The sequence below is a fragment of the Octopus bimaculoides genome, chromosome 2 (assembly GCF_046866305.1).
Source record: "Octopus bimaculoides isolate indiv1 chromosome 2, ASM4686630v1, whole genome shotgun sequence".
Classification (NCBI taxonomy): Eukaryota; Metazoa; Mollusca; class Cephalopoda; order Octopoda; family Octopodidae; genus Octopus; species Octopus bimaculoides.
The window spans coordinates 171,338,833-171,366,732 of NC_142929.1; the positions used below are offsets into that span (position 1 = coordinate 171,338,833).

A 27,900-nucleotide genomic window follows, 5' to 3' on the forward strand; every position below is an offset into this window, starting at 1 on the left:
CTTGCTTTCCATTGCATGGCACCTTGAGCAAGTGTCTTCTATTATAGCCTTGGGTTGACCAAAGCCTTGTGAATGGAAACTGAAAGGCACAGGAGTGGCTGTGCGGTAAGTAACTTGCTTACCAACCACATGGTTCTGGGTTCAGTCCCACTGCGTGGCACCGTGGGCAAGTGTCTGCTACTATAGCCTCGGGCCGACCAAAGCCGTGTGAGTGGATTTGGTAGATGGAAACTGAAAGAAGCCCGTCGCATACATATATGTGTTTGTCTCTCCAACATCGCTTGGCATCCAATGCTCGTGTGTTTATGTCCCCATTTGGCAAAAGAGACCGATAGAATAGTACTAGACTTACAAAGAATAAGTCTTGGGGTCAATTTGTTCAACTAAAGGCGGTGCTCCAGCATGGCCTCAGTCAAATGACTGAAACGAATAAAAGAATATACATGAAGCTTGTGTCTGTGTTTGCACCCCTCCATCATTGCTTGACAACTGGTGTTGATGTGTTTAAGTTCTCCATAACTTAGCAGTTCGGCAAAGAGATCCAATAGAATAAGGACTAGGATTAAATATAAATCTTGGGGTCAAATTGTTTGACAAAAACACTTCAAGGTGGTGCTCCAGCATGGCTGCAGTTAAATGACTGAAACAAATAAAAAAACAAAAAACAAGAGAATAGAGAATAAACAACAGAGAAAATTTTTCAAAAACTCACCCCTAAATCTCTAGATTCCTTTTTTTGAAGACCTGCAGAAGTGAAGTATCCAACACATGGATCTTCTGTCACAGGAAGACTTGATAGCAATTCTCGTAATTCTGTTAAAAGTTCCCGCTGAAATATGAAATAATATTCATATATTTCAGTATTCTTTTCTAATTAATTGTTGTTGTTTAGACTTTGGTCTGTGGTGCTCAGTAAGCTGTCCCGTAGGAATTTCCAGTTGCCCTCTACATCTGAAGTCTGTAGCTCCTCCTCCCTGGTTGAGCAGATCATCATAATCATTTAACATCTGCTTTCCATGCTGGCATGGGTTAGACGGTTTGACTGAAACTGGTAAGCTGGGGAGCTGCACCAGGTTCCAATCTGATTTGGCATGGTTTCTACAGCTGGATGCTCTTCCTAATGCCAACCAACATTATGTCTAGGACCATATTGTTTAATCCCTTTGATATCAATCTACCTGGGACTGACTGGAGTTCTAGGACACAAATTTCCTGTTTTAAAGTGATCTAAAGTAAAACCTTTCATCAAAATTTCATGTTCATTCACTCCAAACACCAGTGTAATAATGACAAAGTTATTTTAATAAAAGGTAACATTTTTTGCCACTATAAAGAACTGTGTTACTACATTTTAACCCCAGGAAAATGTCTAGTTTCTGTCTAGTACTAGTTTTTATTTTTCCACAGTATTTAATCCTTTAGTATTCAGATTACTTTGTCAAAAGTGATGTTTATTTATTCACATTTTCAAAATTTAATCATGTATTATCTTGTAGCTTCAACATTTTGAGGATGTCATTGTTTGTTTTTAGATTAACATTGTAGGGTAGGTGTGAGAACTTAGCTAGCTTCAACATAAAACAAGCAGAATATTTCTGCCGGTTATAGCCAGTTTAAATGCTACATGGTTAAATACTGAAAAGAGTCAAATACACCCTATCATCTAATAGGGTGTAGTAACGCCGTGCGCATGCGTAGTCTCACGCATGCGTGGAATTCAACATACTAAGCTTTCCCGCTTTGATCTGTCTCTTTCTTGCTGGCCAGCGATTGAGCACGGACGTGTTTAGCTGTCTCTCTCCATCTTTCGAACTTACGCTAGACAGCTCGCTCACATATACATACCAACGTCCCAACAACCATGCTCACACACACAGAAGCTGTAACAACAAGAGCTAAAGATGTATATATTTACCACCTGAATAAATGTTGTTTAAGTTGATAGTCTGGAGTTCAGCGTTCCGTTAATTCTTAATTTTATATAGGAAAGTCAGGTATACATCTAATGATGTATAACCCACTTTCCTATAAGGGTATCAAAGATAAATATGATAAAACAAGGCTCAAAGAAACTACTGTTGGTCTGTATTGGCAAGACCTGTATTATTGAGAAAAACAAAGAAAAAGATCACAGTGACCTTGCCAGGGGGAACTGGAAGAATCCAATGTTTCAGACAGACGTCTCTCTTTTATTTCACTTCAGTCACCTTTGACTTGAAGAAGATTTTGGTCAGAATCTTGAATACCACTCCCCATGGCAAGTTCATTGTATGCTTTTTGTTAATTTTAGTAAAGATAAATGATTAGTGCTGTGTCTATTCTTGAAGCTGTAAGCTTGTTTGATAAGAGAAATGATAGAAATTACACAAGAGGAATGGCTCATTTCATAATGAGCCATTCCTCTTGTGTAAGCAGTGGCAGCACAGTAAAATTGAAAGGTATTCCATTATTTCTAGTGCTCAGTCCAGCTCCTCTTATTAGAAATGTTATCTGAATGCTGTTCTGTCTATAAAGTGAAGTGGGAGACATCTGTCTTATCTGCTTAATGTTACAATAAACCAGAATTGAACACCTTGAACACCAAGGTAGTGAAGCTCCTTTCAGGTCATTGTAATAATTTAACTTTGAATGAATGGACACAGGACAACAATAATCCAAAGCCAAACAAACAAGACAAAATGAAATGAGAAACAATGATTCAATGATACCTTTGTATCAGTAATCTGAGGAGGCTTTCTGAAAAACCGCATATCAGCATCTTCTGAGCGTGCAAGACCAATGAAAGTTCGGTAGTCAGCTGCTTGCCGTATCTCTCGGTATTCATAGTCTGTAGAAAAAAAGATCATTTCTTTCATAGGGAAAACATGTCAGGCTTGTGGAAGTGAGGGAAAAAAAAACAGTATAAACAAGGGAAATTAAGGGACCCCAGGTTGTAATGGAAATAGGAAATATATATAGAATGAAAAAGAGGGTGTGGGTGGATATAGGAATGACAAATTAGTCAGGGGCAATATGAGAAAGGGTAAAGGTATAAGGAAGAAAGAGAGGGATAAGAAGATTGAATTTTGTGCTGGAAGAAAGAAGACATAAAAAAAATTTGAAAGGCTGCTAACCCTGATGATAAATTCTTTTGCTCATTCATCTCTATGAGCTCAATCAACTGAATCTAGAAGATATGCATAAAAACACCAAAGACCGATAGCCAACTTTTGATAGAAATAGACAGAAGTAATCCAAGGAGGTCACATAATGTATTAGTATTCAAAGACAACATCAATTTCCTTTCTTATGTGTGCAATTGTCAGAGAACCAAATACATAAAGTGATACCACAAACCAAAAGTGGATTGTATGAAAGCTTGGCTGATTGAAATGCCAAGCAACAAGTTCAGGAAGATCCTCATTATAATTTTGGAAATTGAGCAGTTGCTTGAAATGTTCATCCAAAGTGAAGGAAAAATCAAACTGAGTGATTGTACTCATGCTATTCTCAAGGGTCTATATGGTGCCATAAATGAAATATAAGACTAACGATATATAGTTTGTAGCTGATTGTTTACAAACAGGTATTTTGTGGTGTGCCTACAAATATGTATTTTGTGGTGTACGAGTATACCAGGATTGTTTCTGTCATTGTTAACCTCCAGGTCAGTTCTGATTGAGAAAAAACTACAATCAAACACAACCAAGCTATGTCCATCCACCTTTTTTTTCTTATCAGGCATAGTATATCTAGAACTACATTAGCCAATAGATCCATCCTTTCCTTTTTAAGATTATAGTGTGTGATCAGAGGAAGATTTTGTAGTTATTTCTAGCATGTCATGTAATGCATAAGTTTTCCAGATTGGCTCAAAATATAGAAATTTAAAGGTAGGGGTAAATCATATGTGAGAAACAACTATAAAAATTGTCCCCATTGTAAATAGAGTAGTATAGATAAGACAAACAGAAAAAATCTACAAGTAAAACACCAGATATCACACATCTACACAGCTACAAAATATAATGTTATTAAAGACTGTTGCACATTCTCATTTACGCTGAATGCAAGAAACACAATTAACTCCCTCCCCAAGATTAATGTATGCATCTGAGACACATAAAGATGCATTTGGTGTTACATTTTCAAATGCATTTGGAGAAAAATGGAATAAGATTAACAATCATAAATGGACACCAAATTGTTTTAAAGTATTAAAAGGGAACAAAAATTGAAACAAGGAAAAACAACAAATCAACAAAAAAATGAAACAAACAAATAACTGCCTTCCCAAGTCTTTTGAACAAGTCTCTTGACTCCAACAATTCGAGCAAGGCGACTCTCTGATTGTGCCAGTTTCAGAAGATTCCAGTGGTCATTGCTCTGCGACATAAGCCAGGGTAGAATAGCAGCTGTGGATAAATAGAAACAAGAACCAGATTATATTGTTTTGTTTAACCTTGAGAGAGGGAGAGGGAGGGAGCATGAGAGAGCATGAAAGTATTTTGATTTGCAATTAAAATGGTCGTGACTAAGTACTAGATCAATGTTTTAAGGTTCATTTTCAAATGCTGGTATGGGTCTGCTATACAGCATTATGCTACATACCAATCTTTTGCAATCTCAACATTTTCTACTTTTTAGAGATAGAAGGTAATACAAATAACCCTATAAATATATGTGTGTGTGTAGAGAGAGAGAGAGAGAGAGAGAGAGAGAGAGAGAGAGAGAGAGAGAGAGAGAAGGAGAGAGAGAAGGAGAGAGAGAAGGAGAGGGAGAGAGAGGGAGAGGGAGGGAGAGAGAGGGGGAGGGAGGGGGAGAGAGAGAGAGAGAGAGAGAGAGAGAGAGAGAGAGAGAGTCTAATGAGCTGTCCACAAGGCTGTGGCTTTCATGGATGTGAAACCATTGGTAACTATGACCAGAATTTTACTTTTTGTTTTAATATATATGCGTATATGTATTTTCAGGCTGCTGGGATAAGGGAGGAAGTTATAAGATCTGCATTGAATACTTGCGGTAGAATGAACTAGGCTAAAGGCAGCAAAGGACCAAGTGGTGGTGTTAAATCAGCTGCTCAAGAACTCAGAACACCAAGAGCTGAAACAATTACAGCAAAGTATCATGTCCAATGCTCTAACAATGTCACCAAACTGATCTACTGTTCACAGGTACTTTATCTACTCACTCCAAAAGAATGAAAGACAAAGTTGATGTTGGCAGGATTTGAACTTGGAGTGCAGAGAGACACAACAAATGCCACATGGCATTTTTTTTGGCATATGTTGTAATGCCAGTTCACTGTCAGTGAGGTTGAGCATCCCTAGATCTTTCTATTCAAGTTTACTTCAGCGTTCAGATCATTATAGAGCAATACAGGATAAGGTAGTAACTTTTGTCAGAAACATCATAAACATCCTTTTTCATTAACCACATCTATTTTCTTTTTAAAGAAAAAAAAAAAAAGAAAAAAAGAAAAAGTCAATTCAAGATAGGTCAAACTGATATAACTCACTTGACCTGGCTTAGGTTATACTCCTAAATTTGGATAAGTTTATACAATGTGGCAAGATGAAAATTCTTGTCCTCTTACAAACAGATTTGTGAACTTTGCTGAGTGAATTTTTGCTCACACAGACCACTACTGATTTCCTTGAAGTTCAGATTTTAATTTGTTAAAACTATCATAGGGATAAAACGTTTTAGTAGTAATTTTTGTTATTTGATTACATAAGGAAATTTCCCTTACCTAGCTTATCACTTCTTGGTTTTACTTTTACTGGGCCAGTGTTTAGGTCAGCTGGAAAAAGAATATTTAAGAGATGGGTCATAATCAAACAGAATATATTTCCATAAATGTTACTCATATATGCTGCTGTCATTTAACCCAAATTAATCTTGGTGAGAAAACCTCTGGTCAAAGATTGTTTTCTCATACATAGTGCATCAGCATTAGCATTTTTACAAGACATGGAGCATCATTTGATAGAAATTTGACAGCTATTTTTAACAGGTCAAGTGACTACAAGAGGATCTATCGTTGAGTAGTACCATTTTCAAGAGGAGTGTCCTCTAATCAGCTTATCACCGAGAAGCAGTAGTTAAGAATCTGTAGCAGTGTAGTGATGGGTATTGAGCTACTTAATTATCATTTCCTGAACCTTTTAGCATTTAAACTGGCCATATCTGGCTCAAATATCCTACCTGTTTTATGTTCAAACTGGCCAGATTTGACCTCTTACACCTACCCTACAATGTCATTTTAGAAATAACAATCACATGATCGAAAGTGATACCAGAAAACAATACATGATTAATTCAAAATAATGTGAATAAATATGCATTACATTTGATGAAATAATCTGAATGCTAAAGGCTTAAAGTGGAAAGATAGCAGAAATGCTAGAGCCTGTTTGAATTTACTATTTAGTCTTCTTGCTCTATATTCTGAATTCAAACCACGTTGGGGGCCCTCTTTGCCTTTCATTACTATAAATCTATAAAGTAAGTATCTAGTCCATAAAATTCAAGTGTCTTTACCCTTGCACTAAGCAACTGAAACCAATGATATAGAAACATTGATGATGATGATGATGATGAAACATTGCCATAAAGAGCATGTTCAGATACTTGCATGCACTGTTACTGTTCATCTTCCTCTATGTATGTGAGCAATGAATAGATACAGGGAAATATGCTGGCACTGGAAATGAGATACTAACACAACATCTTAGGTATCTCATACTTCAGCCACATGAAAAATATGCAGGACTGTGAAACTAATTGGCATCATAGTGGCCTCTAGAAAAGCCTTCTCGCAACAGTAATGAAAAGAGAGCTGAGATAATAAGGCCATGTAAAGACCATTCTTCAAAAATCTGTGGAAGGAGAAAGAAGGAAGGGTATACATAGGCAGAGATATATAGGCAAAAACCGGTGACTGGACATGCAAATCATGAGCTGAGAACTGAGCTTTGACACACAGGCAAGGCAGATAGAAAAGACTGTTGTATAATAAGTCACAACAGCAGCCCTAGGAGTTGAGGTTCTCTAGTGAACAACCCTACTCTTAGAAATATATAGCTTCATACTCATGTAAAATGACACAATCCATTCATCTGACACCTACTGGCAAGCAGTAACTCTCTGCTGTACATATTTATAGATAGTGTCAGGATTAGAATGCAACTTCACATTTCATCATCCAAATATGAACTTTTGACCTTTCAGCTTGTGTCCTCTTGACTGAACCAGTAGAAATTCTCCAGGTCTAAGAAATAAATCCTATATATTAAGTAAAATGTCCTGCTGATGATGTCATCTCTGTCCACTACATTACTGGGGCTTTTCGTGAATCCTGATCTACAATGCAATGTTGAAGTGGACTGGTAGGATTTGAACTCAGTCATTAATTAACAAAATTAATAACTGCGCTGGGTGTGTTACCATCTGTGCCACCCTTACAGACCTGATGAGAATATCACAATATTGTCGGCAGTGGCATTGGCGTCAGCAGCAGCATCCTCTTCATCATTGTTGTCGTCGTTGTCCTCCTCTTTGTCACTGTTGTCATAATCATCGTTTAACATCTGATTTTCATGCTGGCATGAGTTGGACGGTTTGACTGAAAACTGGTAAGCTAGTGGGTAGCACCAGGTTCCAATCTGATTTGGCAAGGTTTCTATGGCTGGATGCCCTTCCTAATGCCAACCACTCCGAGAATGTAGAGGGTGTTTTTTACATGCCACCATCACCGGCCGTGACTATGGTTTCACTTGGCTTGACAGGTCAATGCAAGTACAGTATATTGCCAAGGGTCTTGGTCACCTGCCACTGCCTCCATGAGGCCCAATGCTCGAATGGTGCTTTTTACATGCCACCAGCACGGGCCACAGGTATGACTTCACTTGGTTTGACAGGTCTTCAAGCACAGCATATTGCCCAATGATTGAAGGGTGCTTTTAGCAGGTCAATTATGCGACACTGGCATCGGCCATGACTATGATCTCACTTGGTTTGACGTCACTGCCTCCATGAGGCCCAACACACAAGGTTTAAAATTTTGGCACAAAGCCAATAATTTCATGTATTGGGAGTCAGTTGCATAGTTATATATTTTATGATTTAAGTTTGCATGTTTGCAAAGTAACAAAGAATTGAAATTAAACAAAATTTCATACAATACACCTGAGAGGATGAATAAAGTTCATTGATCAGTTAGTATTAGTCAAGTTCATACAACATCTTGCAAGAAACAAATTCTATAAATGTTTCCTCGATGCAGCATAGCAAGCAAGCTTGCTCGTCATTGATTCAACAGCAGTTATATAAGTACTTAAAACAAGTCAGAAAAAGTAACCAATGATTAATGTGACCAAGTGAATAATGAGAGACATCCATGTTTTACTCACCGATACGAGAGAAACTTTGAGAAACTTTTGATTCAGATCTACGATCCATATTAGAGATGTTATTGAAGGAGGGCAGGTTTTCATCTAACATCTTAACTTCGAGGTAAACTGCTGACCCACTGAAAGAAAGATTAACAAAACATACCAATGCTTAGAAACAGTTCATAACTTAAACAGTTTTTTTTTTTATACATTCAAAGAAAAAATATTTTGAAAAGACACATCAATGAAACAAATGAAGAAAATTAACTCGTTAGCATTCAGGTTATTCAGAACTGAGTTGATCTTTCGAGAGTATAACTAAAAAGATCAAGACAGATTTTCTGAAAATAATGAATTCTGGGTAATGGGACAAACCAACACCAACTTAGCCATTCTAAATAGTTGTTGGAAAAATGTAGCATATGTATAAAAGAATGTTAACAACAACAGACAGGAATTTTTTTGAGACAAACTTTCTACAGCCCGATGTTCTCCCTGTTGCCAACCCTTACCAGTTTTTAACAATAGCAGTATTTCCCCATGACCAGACATGTCTCCAAAGATGGAAGACAAAAGACATCATTTGAATGACAGTGATATTCACTTACAACTATATAAAGGCAAGGACACATGCACACACACACATGACAACTTCTTTCAATTTCTGCCAACTAAATTGTCTCACAAGGTTTTGATCGGCCTGAGTTTATAACAGAAAACAATTACCCACAAAAACAATTGTGAAAAATATATAATGTGGGAGGTGTACTTACCACATCATAACTCCACCCAAGACAATTCCTGAAAGATACAAAAGGAAAATTTTGTTAAATCATTATGAGCTGTAGGTGCAGTTAATGCAGACTTACTCAAAACTTGAACCATGTATTATATATTGCATTATTCCATTTTACCCACCACTGTCACAATTACCATTCAAATCTTCAGGCATCATCATATCGTTTTTGTAATCCTTTTATTGTCAGCATTTTCATTAAGACTACTTAGGTTGCATAAGTCTGTTATACATCATCTCTCCATGCATCTCAATCATGCAAATCTCTCATCTGAAACTCAATGTTTTCAGGGCTCATTTCATTATCTACTAATTTTTACTTGGTCTAAAGAAAAGGGATAAGAAAAAAATTTACATACCAATCTTTCTTAACCTGGAGCGTAGATTGCTTCGTCTGGCCCATTGTTGTAACCATTGAGACGAATGCCGACGGGGGAGAATGAAACTGTTGCTCTTGTGCCATTTGCAAATTACTTGAGGATGGACAGCCGAAAAATGCTGAATCGGCATCGGGCATGCTAAGTGGTAACTTTTACTGGAAAAAACCCCAAAAGAAACACATATAATTATTATTTATTTCATTATAAATACGAAAATGAAATGACAAAGGAATAAAACGATTATCTTTTGAACTTTATTAGCTTACAGCTGTTTTTGCTATAAGATGCAGTGGACTCATAGTTGTGTTCTGAATAACATTTTATAGCTTCATCAGGGTCTCAAATATGTATCACTATTTTACGATCGAGAGAATTATTAATATCTGGTGGAAGGAATGACAGAATCATAAGAATGTTGGACAAAAGAACCTTCGTGTTGAAGAAGTCTGATATATGTACATAGGTATATGTGTGCTTGTGTCTCCTTGTCTTGACATCACATGTCACAATCATTCAAATGATGTCCTTTGGTTCCAATCTTCATAAGGAAATATCATATTCTTTGGAAACAGATGAAGAATGCAGGAAGGAAGGGCATCTAGCTGTAGAAAATCTATTTCAACAGATTCAATGTGACCTATACAAGCCTGGGAAAGTGAATGTAAAGATGATAATGATGATGATGATACATGGGCTATATGATGATGAAGTTTTCTTAGCAAACATAAGTATGGCTTTGATTCCACAGTGAAGCACTTTCAGCAAATGTCTTTTAATACAGGGTTGGCTTCAGCAGTAACTTGTGAGTGGAAAATGTGAGGAGGTCTGTCATATAGAGCCATGAAGATCAGTACATATTTTCACTGTGTATGTGAAATATATATGAAATGTATGTATGTATGTTTTTATGTATGTGTGTGTGATTATATTTCAACCCCTCTCAAACAGCAGTTGCTCTGAATATAAAAATTAATCCTAAAAAGGATAGAAAATGGTAAAGATAATGATTACACACACGTGCACACACACAAACACACACAGCCTTGGTGCTATAAATCGGAGGAACAGAACTCACTATCCAAGAATAATTATATCGTTTTAAAGCTACACAGGTGTCACAAGGTCTCAGTTTCATGCATGCATGTGTGTCAACCAAGAAATCATAATCATTTGTGTCCTGTCACTGACACTGCATTGTACCTAGGGCGAAGACAGTTAGAAATTAAAGGTTCAGACCTTTAACTATAAATATCTATGATAGGTTCAGACCTGTTTGCTATAAATATCTATGATACATATGTGTATGCAGTGGTAGTACTGTAAAAGTGTTGAGTGTTTCTTTACGTTTCAGGGCAGAATTCAGGTCTTGTCCTCCAGAAAGCTTTCAAACTGTACCATCGCTACCATCACAAGCAGCCAATTGTGAGTTGTCACATAGTGGGAATTAATCTCAATACTGGAAACCGATTATTAGTTTTAAAGTGGAGGGAACCTTTATATGGTCACTTGATCTGTTAAAAATAACAACCCAGTCTTCCACGACTCACATCGTCATTATCTTAGAGAAGGACACGTATATAATGCAGTTCTGGATTCCTTTGCACATACCTGCTACAACATACCCCAGTTTGATTACCACTAGGAAATAATAGGTACACATCCTTGAAAAGAATATATATATATATATATATATATAGATACACATATATATATATATTTCCACCTTGTTGCACATTTCATGTGCTTACTCCGGTATCATCATCATCATCATCGTTTAACGTCCGCTTTCCATGCTAGCATGGGTTGGACGATTTGACTGAGGACTGGTGAAACCGGATGGCAACACCAGGCTCCAGTCTGATTTGGCAGAGTTTCTACAGCTGGATGCCCTTCCTAACGCCAACCACTCAGAGATATATATATATACATATCTTTATTTAAAATTATAATTTGGGGTATCTAAGAGAGTAATCTTCCAGTTTCGAGAGGTAAAAGAAATAAATAAAAATATTCAAGGGAAATAACTGAACGACTTACCAGTATTATCCATACTACTTTTTCTCTAAAACAGCATGCGACGGAATTTTTTTTTATAAAAGTTTAAAATGTTTTTTTCTTTTTACAAACAACATGCGACTTTTTTTCTTTTTACAAAACGGAAACGAAATGGTTTGCAGAAGTACCCGACGGAACAGTAAACTTATTTCTAATAAGTCGACGACGCGTACACCATTCCAACATTCTGTATCTTGAGCTACTGCTTAAATCACAGATTTTCCATTTTCCCTCTAATATTAATTCACGAGTGAGGATTTCGTTTTCAGCAACAATAAGATGTGCAACCGGTCTTCCACGAGGCATTTTCGATTTCTCATAAGAAACTATGATATTCAATCACGTGTGTGATTTATATATAAACAGTTAACGTCAATCAAATCACATGATTTATTTATAAACAAAGTAGTACGGATAATACTGGTAAGACGTTCAGTTATTTCCCTTGCATTTTATTTACTTTTTTAACCTCTCCAAACTGGAAGATTACCATCTAAGAGATACCGCCATGCTGAAAATAGCAGTCAAATCTAGACTCTAAACCACAATAAATGTTCATATAGCACACGAGAGAGAGAGAGAGAGAGAGAGAGAGAGAGAGAGAGAGAGAGAGAGAGAGAGTGTGTGTGTGTGTGTGTGTGTGTGTGTGTGTGTGTGTGTGTGTGTGTATATATATATATATATATATGTCTCCGATGAAACTGCAAGGTGTTATTCAGGCGCTAACTATGAGTCCACAACATCTTATAGCAGAAACATAACTTGGATCTAGTTCAAAACGGGGGCGCCAGTATTTTCTTAACGAAACACTTTGAAACTTGGGACACTGGTAGAATGTGTCATATAAAACATCTTTTTCTCTTAGTCTTCTTAAGAAAAATTATTATATTGCAATTTATTTCATGTTAAAGTTGTCGTATTTATGTAATTTCAACCAATGACTGACGTCCATTCAGCCGAATACAGTAAGTGCTGACTACGTAAACAAACGATTCTGGCGGTGATAAAATTATTATTTCCTTATCAAAAAATGGCTGAAGCATATTGGCAGTAGCTAATAAACCTTTCTATTATAGGCACAAGGCCTGGTTTTTGAGGGAAGGGTTAGGGCAAATGTTGTACACATACAGTTCAGGCAGATGTTAACGAAATTATATTAAAACTAAAACGAAGGAAAACGAACACACGTGTGTTGCCTCTCTGCAAAATGTCAGAAGTAATGGAGATTAAATACGCTTTACACCGCTTAAACTGCCAAAGGAACCGCTTAAAATGCCAAAGGAGTAACTATAAACAGCTGAATACTTGTCAGTGATTGGTTGAAATTATCGAAATAAGACAATTTTTTTTACATAAAATAACTTCGAATACAAAAATTTTTTTCTGTTCTATAACACAAAATTGATAAGTATACGAAATTTGAAAGTCTTTCGGTACCAAAAACACTACATAAAACATAAACGAAAACTGGTGCCCCCGTTTTGAACTAGATCCCATAACTTTGTAACTTTTCGGCTTCAGCGGTCAAAAAACCTCTAAGAACGAGAGTAAATCGCACCAAATGCACGTGTGTGCACCCTTCCCTTGCATCAAAATATATGCAACCCGCTTAAACGTAGAAATGCTATCAATTTGCATGGGTTACAATACGTCCACACGTTTGCTACCACACAGTACACACAGATACGGTTACATATGAAGAGGTTTGTGAATAGGAAAATTACCTACCACTGTGTCTAGTTACATATCTTTGAGGTAATTCGATCCTTTTACACTACGCAAAGTAGAGTTGAGAGAGAGAGAGAGAGCTATATGGTGGGCAATGCATATATGTGCCCATGCAGAAACATGTTGGCGCGTTGAAAGAGATGTGCAGCTATTGATTACTCGACCCACTAGAGGTCTAATAGAGGTAAGGTGTCTTTCAGTGGTGCAAAAGATCAAATGGTAGTACACATGAGAATGTGACTGTTGCAAGTGTGTGTAAGCATACAGGTAGCAAAATATTTTTACAAGAGAGAGAGAGAGAGAGAGAGAGAGAGAGAGAGAAAGAGCGAGAGAGAGAGTCTTACGATAAGTCGCTGTTCTATAAGTTTATTGAAGTAATTATTCTGAGATGAGAAAGTCTTCCACGATTTCTACCTAGTAATATCGGTAAATTTTACCGTGAGATCTTCACTCCACGAGGATTTTTAATTACCATTTATTATTTATCCTTCATAACCGGGTAAATTTTAGTAAAATAAATAGTGTTTAATTCGTAAACAGTAAAGGAAAAAAAAAAGGTAAATAGTAGTGAGTAAATTGGGTATCATTGCGAAATGTATATCAATATTTTAATATTCCTACCCCCACCCCAATCAGATTGTACTGCCATTCATACATAACAAATGAAAGAGAATAAACATTTAAAAAAAAACAAAGTTTCTTGTAGTTTCACATACGTAATTTGCAAACTGCCAGCGAATGAACGACAAAAGATATAAAACATGGCATTGCTGAATAAATAACAATATACCAGGCCGTTTGTCTGTTAGGTTGTGTACACATTCTCGTGCTGACGACATACTGTACTGTTACCATTATTCAAATAATAACAAGGGATACATTGATATACACATTATACATTATAAGCTATTGTTGTCGTTTAACACCAAGCCAATTGCGAATGAAGATAGTTATGATCAAAAGGTATTTCAACCGTGACCATCTCGTCTTTTTTGTTTAGGCATAAACCTAGAGCATTCTGGACTACATTATTTAACTGCCTTCAAAAAAAAAAATATGATGAGGAAAATTTGGCTGTTATTTCTAGCAGTTGGCAATACACAATGTACTTTTAACAAATCACTTCCTCCAAATACTACATCACCTACAAAGGAAAATGGAAGGGAATGGCTCGCAGACTACATAGCTATCTATTTTAAGAGAAATAAACATTTAAGCAATCATAATTAGATAGAAAACGTCTAAAAATAAACAAAATTATAAGCTTTACTTGTTACCTTTATATGTTACACCACCCATTGTATTTAAACAGCTATGGTTAATTATGGACAAGTTATTTTTCTTTAATTGCACTCTAATGATGTTGCACATTTAAGATACACTGTAAGAATCGACACCTGTACTAGCCTTAAAACATTATTTTAACGATGCCGGAAGGATGAAAATGCAAAGTTTACCTCGGAAGAATTTGAACTCAAAACGTAAAGGGAAGTAACTAAACATTTAATGCACATTTGTTGGACGGTTCCACGATTCTCCTAATCCACCTTTATAATCATTTCTACAATAGGCACAAGGCCTGAAATTTGGGTGAGGAAGATAACCAGCCTTACTTAATTTATCGATGCCGAAAGGATGGAAGGCAAAGTCGACATCGGCGGAATTTGAACTCAACACGTTGCGACAGGCGAAATACCGCTAAGCATTTCGTCCAGCGTGCTAACAATTCTGCTAGCTTGCCGCCTTAATCCACGTCTATAATCATATGTCTAATGTATGTTAGAGAAAGGTAGAACCAGGAGTTATAAAAGGTTTCCCAGCGACCCCCAACTTTTCAACCTAAGGTGGTGAATTTTTTTTTTCTTTTCTTTTTTTCTCGTTCGTCTTTCTCTCTCTTTTTTTCTTTTTCATTTTTTCAATTGTGTTCTCTGTTTTGTCCAGTTTTCTAGTTTGATTTTGTAAAACAGTAAACACTGTGAAGAAGGCAATAAAAATTTTAATTTAAAATAAAAGTTATAAACAAATTTTACTGTTGTTTAACCCCAGATTAACCCTCGAGCAGACCTATGATTAAAGTCATTCCAGTCGTGACTATCCCATCAGTTTGGGGTACTACTAAAGCAGCGCGGACCCGAACGCGCAGTCGCGCGTCCGCGCTAGCTAGTCGTGAGTGGTCGATCCTAACCCTAACCCTAAACACGTATTCATTTGCACACGCGGGTTAGGGTTAGGGATAGGGTTAGGATCGACCACTCAAGACTAGCTAGCGCGGACGCGCGACTGCGCGTTCGGGTCCGCGCTGCTTTAATAGTACCTCAGTTTGGTATATCAGGGATTGATATATCAGTCTCAGGTATATCAATGCTACATCAATCCCAGATCTTTCATTTAACAATGATTCAAAATAAACAAATGTGTGTGTAAGAGAGGGAGAGAGAGAGAGAAAAGGACTAGAAATCTACGGATGCACAAAGCGGAGAAAATGAAACAAATATGAACTTTTCTCAAAAGTAGTCTCCAATTGTTTTCCCTCAAAATTCCTATGTTCTCGGAATCTACATAGTCCGAGGTATATTTGTAGAAAATTTCATAAAAAAATATCAATTTTCTTGAAAGTTAAGACGAATTGAAGTGGACGAGGGTGAATTTTGCGAAATTCCCCACCCCACCCCCTCCTAAAACACATTTCCCCAAAAGTTTTGTATATTCGGAATCTACATGATATAACACATAGTCGTAGAAAATTTCATTAAAAAATATCCATTTTTCTGAAAGTTATGATCATCCAAAGTCGGTGGGGCAGGAATCTATAGTTATGCCAAACTACATGCTCAAGCAAGAAGTTCACTTCGCAATCATGAGATTTTAGGTTCGATTCCACTATCTAGCATCAAGTGGAAGTGTCTTTTGCTATAAATTCGAGCCGAGAGAAGCCTTGAGTGAAAATGGGTAGATTGTACTTGCAATTCAAAGGGATACTTAGCCACCTATACATTAATACAATGAGAAGGTAGTTCAGTCGATCGCACAGTTCGTCGAAATCGAAATCGATGAATGATTTTATTTTTCTATAAATACAACGTGTTAGCGTGTTTGTGTAAAATATCAGTTAGCTAAGCATGCATATAAAAGATGTGTGTAGAATCACGAAATATCTCTTCATGCGTGCTAACGACAGATTTTCACGAATGAATCCGTGATTACTACATGCACACATTTCCTAAGTAAGCGCAAGCGACTATATTTGACGTATGAAACTGCACGACGAAATAATTTTTAATTTATGGACATAACGTGTATGAAAGCGAAACGACTGCAGCTAGATGCAAAAGTGGTTAGTTCACCTTGCCTGGCATGTTTGATAGTTATTTATACAGAATCTACATCTCTATTTATATATTTTCCCATAGTACTTTCAGTATATGTTGATCTTTAGTCTTCAATCTAGACTTGTTTCTCATAGGAGGTGGTCTTGTGAGGATTGAAGAGAGAGAGAGCGGATAAATTGCCATATTTAACATAAAATAGCTTTAAACATTTTGTGTGTGTGTGTGTGTGAGGAGTGATTTTAATATATTTAGGAATATAACATGTATGTGTATGATACATATATATATATTACAAAACCACATTAAAATACAAATCTAAAACCGAAGAAAACACAAACATGGACGAAAAAAGAGGAAGAAAAAACATGAATTTAACAAACACTAGGTGCCTCAGTTGGTCGCACACCAGAAGTTTTAACGGAACCTACTGAAGCAAGCCAACACACTCGCGACATAACAACGGGCTAAGGCGTTGGAAGAGTAAGCACCCTCACGGGCATCACCTCAGGCACCGACAAGGTGAGCCGCCGACGATGACAAGAACTTCGTTGTAAACGGCCCGACTCTTCATTAATAAGAGAGTAGATGGCAAAATTTTCACTTTTGGGAGGCAGGATATTTGTCAGTTTGAGAATCGCTGATCTATATACCATATTTTGGAGAGTTTTACTTTCGATTTCGTATTAATCACCTGGCATTAGTAGGCACGGAAAGTTTGTTTTTCTTTCCCTTTCTATAGTAACTTCTACTGCTGATATCCGTTTAAATCAGAATAAATTAAAAAAAAAAGAGAGATAAATGAAATGATATCTATATGTAGACAATCAAAATATTGATTTTGAAAGTATAATTTACCTTCATGTCCAGTGTTATATTTATAAATCCACATATACATTTATAGATACATATAAACTCTAAGGAGAAGGTTGAAGAATATTTATCTTATAGCAATAAACAAAATTGATGTGTATTGTAGGTAGGATGAAAATCAATTAAAAAGAATGAAAACAAAATCAAAGAATTGAGTGAAAAATCGAAAACACATACACTTGTGTAAACTCACCATGGTTGTCTTTCTTTATAACAATCTCTTGTATTGAAGATAGTAAACTAATGTATCCAGCTTTTCCCAGGTCATGATGTTGTATTTATATGGTAATAGTCTAATCTTTGTTAATTGTTGTTGGTGTTTAGCCCTAAGACAAACCAAAATGGTTGAGTGCAGCTTGAGAGAAATTTGGCTGCTATTTCTAGTAGGCTGGTCGACAATGAAGAGCAGATGTGCGCAACCATTTTTGAGAAGTGGGCCGCACTACTAAAAAATTTCGGTGCACATCAGCGATAGGGGAAGATTAGGTGGTGGGGAGGTTTAAAAAAAACATTTACCGAAAAAATTTTTTTTTCTGAAAAAGATGTTTCTGATCATTTCTAAGGCACCATGAAAAAATCTCCATCAAAACGGAGAAATTCCAACTTAAGTAGGCTACCTATCTTTGACGTCCGCCAAAATTTCGAGGTAATTTTTCGTTCAGCGCGCCTTTCATAAAGTCCTACGGGCTCCACTTTACCCATGACTAACGTCGAGGCTTCTCCACAAAATCATATAATCTACTGCTTTTCAAAATTAATTAACTTCAGTCAGCGCTAACTTATAAGTATTCACTATGACAAAGTATTTGTAGACTAGTTAAAGTTGCTTTCTCATAACTTTTTTAATAATGCATATTTTTAAAATGAAATTTCAGAGATACTTTTTCGATTATGTTTGTTTTAAAAAAAAATTATTCAGAAAGAAAAGAAGCCAATGCCTTTTATAACAATTTAATAACTTGCTCACTATTAAAGTACAACACAATAATGGTAAGGTAAGAGGAACGAAGAACATGCGGGATATCATCTCTACAGGCTGCAGTCCGCAGGACTTGCTGAATGGTACCCTTCCGAAAAATTACCTTGAGCATTTTTATAGTGGTGCGGCTCGCCTGATGATGAGCTATGTCTCAGACTTCTCGAAAAAGGTTGCCCATGCCTGATCCTTATGTAATAAATGCAAAATTTTATGTGTCTGTCCGTGCGGTTTCCTGACTCATAGACTTAGTCCCCACTCTCTACAAAGGGAACATATTTGGAATCAGGGCAATATCTGGGAATGTTTCAATGTCACTTATCCACCTGCCTATAAGGCAAATTCGGATCACCCTATCACACCTTTTGTTCTTGCGACCAACAAGATGCGAAGAAGTGCAACAATGGAATTAGAAGTATCGAGGGCAAACAAGCTCGATATTGGCTAGAAAATTATAACCCATTTGGAAACTGGATGACAAGTCGTGGGAATAGTTGACATTTTTGGAGATCCTTTAAAACTTTTACATATACTTAGGTAGTAATTGGCTTGGAGTAAAATGCCTCTTAGAATAAATTTTGTTCTTGGTCAAATCTTTTCCTTCCAGACAAAAATCACGGATCATCAAATGATAGTCAGCTTCCTCAAATTTAGTGTATTTCTCAAGAAGAAAAAGTTCCTTTATATCATGAGTCAACATTTTTATTTATTTATTTCAAAAATCGGGAAAATGAAAACTTGGGTTCCCGTAAAAAGGTTACGAAAGATACAATGGAGTTTTGAACTGGACAAGTCACTAAAAATCAGTTGTACTAAAGCTAGGAAAATTGTGATGAAGTTTTGACTCGATAATTTTTGCATGATAAATTATATTTATACAAATAAAGAATTAATAATGTCATCTCATATCTTCTGTTTTTCATAGGTTGCTCGATTTTACGTTCTTCTTTAAGTCGAAAGATCAACAGCCATCTGAAGGAGCAGTCAAAAACACTTTCGTTCTCTGCTGAAGCAAGCAAAATGTTGACTTCAATTTTTTCTTCATCGTGCCTACCTATTTTATGTTGATCATAAATAATATTGTTAGAAATAATGTCAAATGATCATGAACAGATTATTGTTTCGTTTAAAAAAACTATGGCCGTTACATTCTAATAAATAAGTATGAGGTTTATAAATTGAAAAAAATAGTTTCATTAACATTATGGAAATGGTAATAGATATAATAAAGAAAATTACGAAGAATCAAAACCCGTTAGGGGCACTAAATTGTAATTATATATATATATATGTATATATATATATATATATATATATATATATATATATATATATATATATATTATTTAATTATATGTATTTATTCTATCCTAATAAATAATAATTATTCTGATAGAATAAATGGGTTAATAGAAACCAAGGTAGCAAAGATCACAAAATAACTGTGGTGTAATTCCTGTTGGTGAGGCAGAAACTCCTTGATATTTTGGGTATTTGAGTATATTTAAAAATTTAAGGAATGGAGAAAACGCATGTTATAACTGCATACTTTATTCCGACATATGTTTCGAAGAATTACAATTTATGCGATCCATAGGAATCGGCGATGTTAAAAATGTAAACTTCTCCTCAGGGAAATGCATGGGAATCATCTTAAACGTAAGACATTATATATATATATATTATATATATATATATTTTATATATATATATATATATATATATATATATATATATATATATATATATATATATAGGTGGGGGACAATGTCTTTTAACGCTGAATTGTTTCCAATGATAAAAAGAAAAGGATTCCTTGGAAATTACAATTTTTATTAACGAAGATTTTTATCATAAATTTAATGAATAATCTCGGCTAATTGAAGTTTTTCAGCTCACTATATTACACGAGACCCTTGATATTAGCACTTATTTGTCCCCTGGACTGGAAAACGTAATGGGAAAAATTTCTTAGGAAGGGGAACAACTCTGTATGACTTATCCTGAAGTATACATTGGTTTCAAATTTTGGCACAAGGCCATTAATTTTGGGACATGGATAAGTCGATTACATCGACCCCAGTGTTCAACAGGTACTTATTTTATCGATCCCGAAAGGATGAAAGGCAAAGCATTTTATCCGGTGTGCTAACGATTGCAAAAGCAGAATATATTATTGTTATAAAGTAGTTTATAATAAAGGCAGTGCATTTTATTGTTTCAGATATAATCACAGAAAGGTTTTATCTTTATCCTATAATTGTTGCAGTCATTGGACTGCGGTTATGCTGGAGCACCGGGGTCAAATAAATTGACCCCAGTACTTATCTCTTTAAGTCTGGTACTTATTTGATTTGTCACCTTTGCCTAACTGCGCTACGTTACGGAGCGGTAAACAAACCAACACTGGGTATCAAGCGATGGTGGGGGACATTGCAGGCATACATATATAGATACATACATACAACGAGCTTTGTTCATTTCCTGCCTACCAAATTCATTCGCCCGTTGGCACGAGGCAATAATAGAAGACACCCAAGGTGCACGCAGTGGGACTGAACCCCAAACGCCATGGCTGCAAACAAGCTTCTTAACCACACAACCACAGGTTTATAGAAGATTTCTAAATTATTGTGAAAATTACAACACAAAACCAGAGTGTTGTTATAATCACAAAATGATTTATATTAGAATTCTAAGAACAGTATTGATAGTCGGTGGTATTATTCTTGAAATTTCTATCATCCGTGATTAAATTTGATTGATCATTCTAATGTAGGGATCTTTTTTAAAACGGGGGCCACATTTTTCATTAATGTTTTACGTAGTGTTTTTGGTACCGAAAGACTTTCAAACTTCGTATACTTATCTATTTTGTGTTATAGAACAGAAAAATATTTTTGTATTCGAATTTATTTCATGTAAAAAATTGTCTTATTTCGATAATTTCAACCAATCACTGACGTCCATTCAGCCGATATACATTAAGTGCCGACTACATAAACAAACGATTCTTCGTTTTATTTGCTTTTTTCATTTTAAATTTGCTTTAACCCTAACCCTAACCCTAACTCTAACCCTAACCCTAACCCTAACCCTAGGGTTAGGGTTAATTGTTTCAGAATCGTTTGTTTATGTAGTCGGCGCTTAATGTATATCGGCTGAATGGACGTCAGTGATTGGGTGAAATTACAGAAATACGACAACTTTAACATGGAATAATTTATGGATTTCTTTTTTTTTTAAGAAGACTAAGAGAAAAAGATGTTTTATATGACACATTCTACCAGTGTTCCAAGTTTCAAAGTGTTTCGTTAATGAAAAATGTGGCCCCCGTTTTAAAAAAGATCCTAATGTAGAGAAACATTTAAAGATGGCAAAGAGAAAAAGTAGCGGGATATGAATGTCTCATTTCATTCATATACCATAAATAATAGTTAAAATGATTAAATTGTATTTTACGTCATTTATTAATTGTACACAACGATATCACAACTTGTAAAATTCTTGCTAAATTTGACTCAACGTTAGCAAGTTTATGGAAAAGCACGAAGTCGATTACAGTACTTGATTGGTACTTTATTTTATCGACCTTGAAACGACGAAAGGCAAAGTTGGTATTGACGGGATTTGAACTCGGAACGTAAAGAACCGTAAGAAATGTCGTTTATGAGGAGGTGCTGAAAAGTTCCTGTCGCGAAAGACCTGGCTGGAGGCCCAACCTTCCGAGTTCTTTCACAGGGCTTAGAAAAACTGAAGGACCGCTGCAATAAGTGTGAGTTTGAGAGGGGAATATGTTCAATAAAATCATAATCAACAGATCCGCCTGCATTTTCTTTTACCCAAAGCTAGAAAAATTTTCAGCAACCTCTTGTAAGTATTTTGTCTGACGTATTAACGATTCTGCTCGTAGACTTACATCACAATTTATAAAATGGTATTATAGACATGTTTAAAAAAATATCACATTTTATAAAATGCCCTAAGTAAAGCAACGAAGCAAAAGACAAATACAATATGAAATCAGTCATTTGTTAACATTTTGTAGTATATTTTCCTGTCACTTTCCCCGTGGGTTATTGGGAATACATACTACTGGCACTCCGTCGGAAGTTGAGCACTGCAGCGTGTGTTGATTTAATCCCTCCAACGAAAATGCTGGTCATTTGCCAGAATTAGAAATTATATAAAAGACTATCGATAAAAAAATTTCCTGTAATTCGGGATGGGGTGGAAATTGCAAAATAAATAAACTTCATTGAGTTGTTTCCCTTCCCAATAAATGTTCAGCATAGCGCAGGTGAAGCTGCGCCTAGCAAAGATACACGCATAAATGTAGCGTGTAAAATATGATATATACTAGCTGAATTATCCGGTAATACCCGGAAAAGCTGGGGTTATTTCCAGTTCCCGTTCCCATGACACTGTTTCATATCCTATCCCGTTCCCGTTTTAGTTCCACTCCCATTCTTATCCCCCAATCCTAAGTCAATATATAAATTTTAGAATCAGGTGTAATTAAGCCATGAAGTATTTTATTAATTTTATGGTAATAATTTATCGCCTGAGCGAGTTGCTGCTTTGCTGTGTTGAAAGAGTCAAGTTGGGTGGAGTCCAACGCTATCGGCTCATTCCTCTTTTTCCTATTCCGAAGGAGCGTGTTTAGCGAATATAGGATTTCAGCTGAAGGAGGAACAAAGTGCCGATAGAAGTTGAAAAGTCCCGAGAAATGTCGGAGTTGACGTAACGAGGTGGGTGGAGGTAACTCCTGCAATGCCTTCACCTTGTCGGGCAGTGGCGATATGCCTTCGGGGCTGATGACGTAACCTAGGAAAGTAAAAGAAGATGCGCCGAAAACACATTTGGTAGGGTTGCTCCGCACTTGATAAGTCTTGAACTGCTCGAGCAGCTGACGTGCATGATGGAGATGTTCCTCGGGTGAGGCGCTAGCTATCAAGATGTCGTCGATGTAAGTATAGACGAAGCCTAAGTTTCGGACGACTTCGTTTATGAACCTTTGAAATGTAATGGCTGAATTCCGTAAACCAAATGGCATAGTTAGGAATTCGAATGCGCCAAAAGGAGCAGTTACGACAGTCTTTGAAATATCCTCTGGATTCACGGGAATCTGATGGTACGCCTTAACCAAGTCCGGTTTGGTAAATACCCTGCAGTTGTGGAGAGATGATGCAAAGTCCTGGTTGTGGGGTATTGGGTACCTGTCTGGCACCGTGATGGCGTTTAATCTCCTGTGTCACCAGTGAGCCGCCAGTCTCCGGAACGCTTTGGAACCATGTGAAAGGGCAACGCCCAGGGGCTATTAGAGAGGCGGATGAGTCCCAACTGGAGCATGTGGTTAAATTCCGCCTTGGCCGCCTTTAGCCTCTCCGAGAAGAGTCAGCGAAGGCGAGAGAAAACCGGAGCAGTTTTAGTTTCGATGAAATGGGTGGTGGTGTGCGTTGGAGCAGCAGTAAAACAATTTAGGTTAGTCAGCTCCGGATATGAGTTTAAGAGTGCATAGTATGGGTCGTTCGTAGCAACAATGAAAAAGACTGGACTAACTGCAGGGGTTAGTGGCCTTTTACCTAAGATAGAAAGTTCTGTGGTCACCTCCCATAAGCGCCAAGTGCGCATGTCCACAAGAAGGTGGAAGAGGTGCAAAACGTCTGTACCTAATATTGGGTAAGCGAAATCTGTGACTGTAAAAATCCACTCGAAATCAAGTCACAGATATCTGGCCGAATGTATATGTATATGTATATATATAGGGAGAATTCACAAAAAAAAAAAAAAAAAGACGAAGACAGTTGGTGTAGAAAACAAACAGATGTATTAGTATAACGCTCGAGAAGTGAAAAAGTCTTTAACGTTTCGAGCCTACGCTCTTCCACAGAAAGCAACACACACACATACACACACACACACACACATATATATATATATATATATATATATATATATATATATATATATATATAGAGAGAGAGAGAGAGAGAGAGAGAGAGAGAGAGAGAGAAAGAGTGTGTGTATAAATATTTTTGGCGAACTCTGTATACACACACACATACACACGCACACACACACACACACACACATGCACACGCGCGCACACACACACACGCACATACACACACACACAATGTGTTTGGAGGGATATATAACCCGAGTGGATACCATATTAGCTCTCAGTTAGGTTCCAGTTAACGGTTAATCGTAACGATCGGTATTTAATAATAAACGGTATGGCGAATTGTACATTCACAAAATTTATTTTATACAGCATACTGTAATGACTTACACGTGTTTCCGCTGCGGCGACTAGTCACTGTTGCAAATGTAACCTTGCAATATTGTCGTTGCAGCTTCATCAGGGTCGGTTCATCACTTCGAGGATGACCAAATGGACGGCTCTGAAGAAGCTGCACCGACAATAATGGAAGGTTGTGTTTACAACAGTGAGTAGTCGCTGCAGCGGAAACACGTGTAGGTCATTATAGTATGCTGTATATAATATTAAAATAAATTCTGTGGATGTATAAGTCTCCATACTTATTATTGATAATAATAATAATAATAATAATAATAATAATAATAATAATTATTATTATTATTATTATTATCCTTTCTACTATAGGCACAAGGCCTGAAATTTTGTGGGGAGAGGGCTAGACAATTATATCAACCCCAGTGCGTAACTGATACTTATTTTATCGACCCGAACGGATGAAAGGCCAAGTGGACCTCGGTGGAATTTGAACTCAGAACGTAATGACGGACGAAATGCCGCTAAGCATTTAGCTCGTTCGTATTTGAAATTTTATTTGTTTCCATTTTCAGTTTATTAAAAATGAAAATCTGATTACAAATGCGAACAAAATTTATAAACTTGAAATGCAAATGAAATAGAAATAACTACGAAAAGAAAAATATACTGTATAGATGCTGTGTGGTAAGAAGTTTGTTTCTAAACGACATGGTTCAGAGTGCAGTCGTATTGCATAGCAAATTAGGCAAGTGTCTTCCACAGTTGCTCTGGGTCAATCAAAGCCTTGGGAGAGAATTTGGTGGACGGAAACTGAAAGAAACTCGTCGTATACATCTATATGGGTATATCTGTGTTTGTTCCTCTAGCCATTGGCGGACACGGGGGAGGGAATCGTGCCCCCCCACCCCCTCAAGAAAAGAAGCGCATCCTTCTACATAATGTTATTACGCCACTTTCTCCTGGAAATGTAAATCCTTCTGACCTTGTATCCTCCCTTCGAAAAATTTCTGGGACATCTCCTTCTAGCTACCGATTGACGACCAGTGTCGGTGTGTTTACGTGTCCATAAATTAGCGGTTCGGCAAAAGAAACAATATAATAAGTACCGAACTAAAAAAAAAATGTACTAGGGTCTATTTGTTCAGCTAAACCCTTCAGGCGGTGTCCCAGCATTAAAAGCTAAAAGGTAGCAGTAAATCGCTTATCTCTAATAAGTTTTTGATTTAAAAAAAAAAAAAAAATTGTTTAAAAAAATGTTAATGCTGATTCTGAATGCCTGGTGTTCAAACCCTAAAACCTTTAATACCGCATTATAAAAGATAAGAAAACAGTTTTTAATCTTAATTCTTTTTGCTATATGGGCTAATAAAAAGTTTATAGAAGGATTTAAAATAGTAACGCTTAGGTAAATAAGTACTCAACTTGCACTGACGTAAGCTAAAATTCAGTAAGTTGTGATTGTGTAAGAGGAAAAAAATGTATGACTTTATAAGAAGGAAGCTTCTTCAATATCAACGGGTTCAATGTTGCTTTGAAAGGTCCTGTTTCCGCCAACTGGCACTCTAATGTGAGAAACTAATTATTCACCCGTTCAAGTAAGAGGCCGTTTTAGAGAGGGAAACGACCTAGTTTCGATTCTCGACTTAATATTTTTCGCCACAGGCAAGACGTTAGCGTTATTGAGAACGGTATTTCGTAACAATATAATTTCCTGGTTTCCAGAACTCTGAAGTTATGTTTCTACGATAAATAAATAGATGAGAATATCAGAGAATACGTACCCAAGGGATTTTCTTTGTAGTTAATTTATTTCGCTTACGTCTTACTTAAGCAGGGAATGAAATTCTTATGTAATACAAAATTTTGTCCGCCTTATAAGTTTGTGTTCAAATTCCGCCAAAGTCGACTTAGTCATTCATCCTTTCGAGAAGGATAAAATAAGAACCAGCTGAGCATTGGGGCCGGTGATATCGATCAGTATTTCCCCAACAAATTTCAGGCCTTGTGACGATAGTAGAAATATATCAATTATAATTGGGTGTAAAATCTCGTCAACCTTTTAATAGTCAGAAACTAATTTCGATTACGGTCTGTAAATATTTCTTAAGAGCAGCAACGTAACAAAATGCATAAACATCTGAAACCTTGAACCAAGTCAAAATATATCAGTGTTTCATTTATTTATGCAATCATTTCATATGTGTGTGTGTGTGTGTGTGTGTGTGTGTGTGTGTGTGTGTAATATATATGTTTATATATATTTATGTATGTATGTATGTATATATATATATATATATATATATATATATATATATATATATATATATATATATATATATATACATACATACATACATACCTATATATATATTCATGTTGTACACGTTTCATGACGTCCTGTGCCCACATATACATATATATATATGTGTATAGATGTAAGTATGTACATATACACATGTATATATGCATATATATATGCATATATATATATATATGGGAGAATATACAAATAATAACAACAGACGAGGACAGGTGGTGTAAATAACAAAAGTATATATTAGTATGACGCTCGGGAATACGGAAAGACTTTGACGTTTCGAGCTACGCTCTTCAACAGAAAGAATACGGAGACAAGGAGAAAAACACGGAGAAAAAAAATTGAATAGTGTTCAGTCATATATATATATATATATATATATATATATATATATATATATATATGCATATATACATGTGTATATGTACATACTTACACCTATACACATATATATATATGCATATGTGGGCACAGGACGTCATGAAACGTGTACAACAAAAATATACGAAGTACGAGTACATGGAATATCAACTATTTTTTTCGAACATTGAAAGACACAAATGGAAAACAAGACAAACAACATAAAAAACGACCCTTCATCAGTTGTTGGCTGTTTTCTACTCTCGTATTTCGAGCATTTAACAACAATATACGCTTCCGATAAAACAGCTGATCCTGCAAAAAAAAAAATCAAATAAAATTTGGGATTTTGCGGAGGGTCAAAATTGGTAACACAAACAGGACAGTGAAAACAAACAGGAAGGGCTGCTAAGCCTAAACGAGGTTGTGGTGGCGAATGCGTAAATCAAGCT

At 36.2% G+C, this 27,900-nt stretch overlaps 1 protein-coding gene across 9 annotated transcripts in view; it reads right to left on the reverse strand.

Moving 5' to 3' along the window:
• LOC106876845 (protein SERAC1) overlaps positions 1 to 18,851 on the reverse strand; it is a 38,426-nt gene extending 19,575 nt beyond the window's left edge. Inside the window, exons 1-8 of one of the 9 annotated variants that reach the window (XM_089348076.1) lie at positions 17,724 to 18,851; positions 9,528 to 9,703; positions 9,146 to 9,173; positions 8,391 to 8,509; positions 5,729 to 5,779; positions 4,269 to 4,394; positions 2,709 to 2,827; positions 713 to 829 (exon numbers count right to left, since the gene is read on the reverse strand). In XM_089348076.1, coding sequence (XP_089204202.1) covers positions 713 to 829; positions 2,709 to 2,827; positions 4,269 to 4,394; positions 5,729 to 5,779; positions 8,391 to 8,509; positions 9,146 to 9,173; positions 9,528 to 9,678 — 711 coding nt within the window. In that variant the 5' untranslated portion in view covers positions 9,679 to 9,703; positions 17,724 to 18,851. Of the gene's footprint in view, positions 1 to 712; positions 830 to 2,708; positions 2,828 to 4,268; positions 4,395 to 5,728; positions 5,780 to 8,390; positions 8,510 to 9,145; positions 9,174 to 9,527; positions 9,704 to 13,331; positions 13,617 to 14,608; positions 14,813 to 14,944; positions 15,129 to 17,040; positions 17,435 to 17,515 lie in introns of those variants that run through there. The other 8 variants (XM_089348074.1, XM_089348077.1, XM_089348080.1 and 5 more) reach the window with 8 other exon arrangements.
• Between the last annotated feature and the right edge of the window lie 9,049 nt (positions 18,852 to 27,900).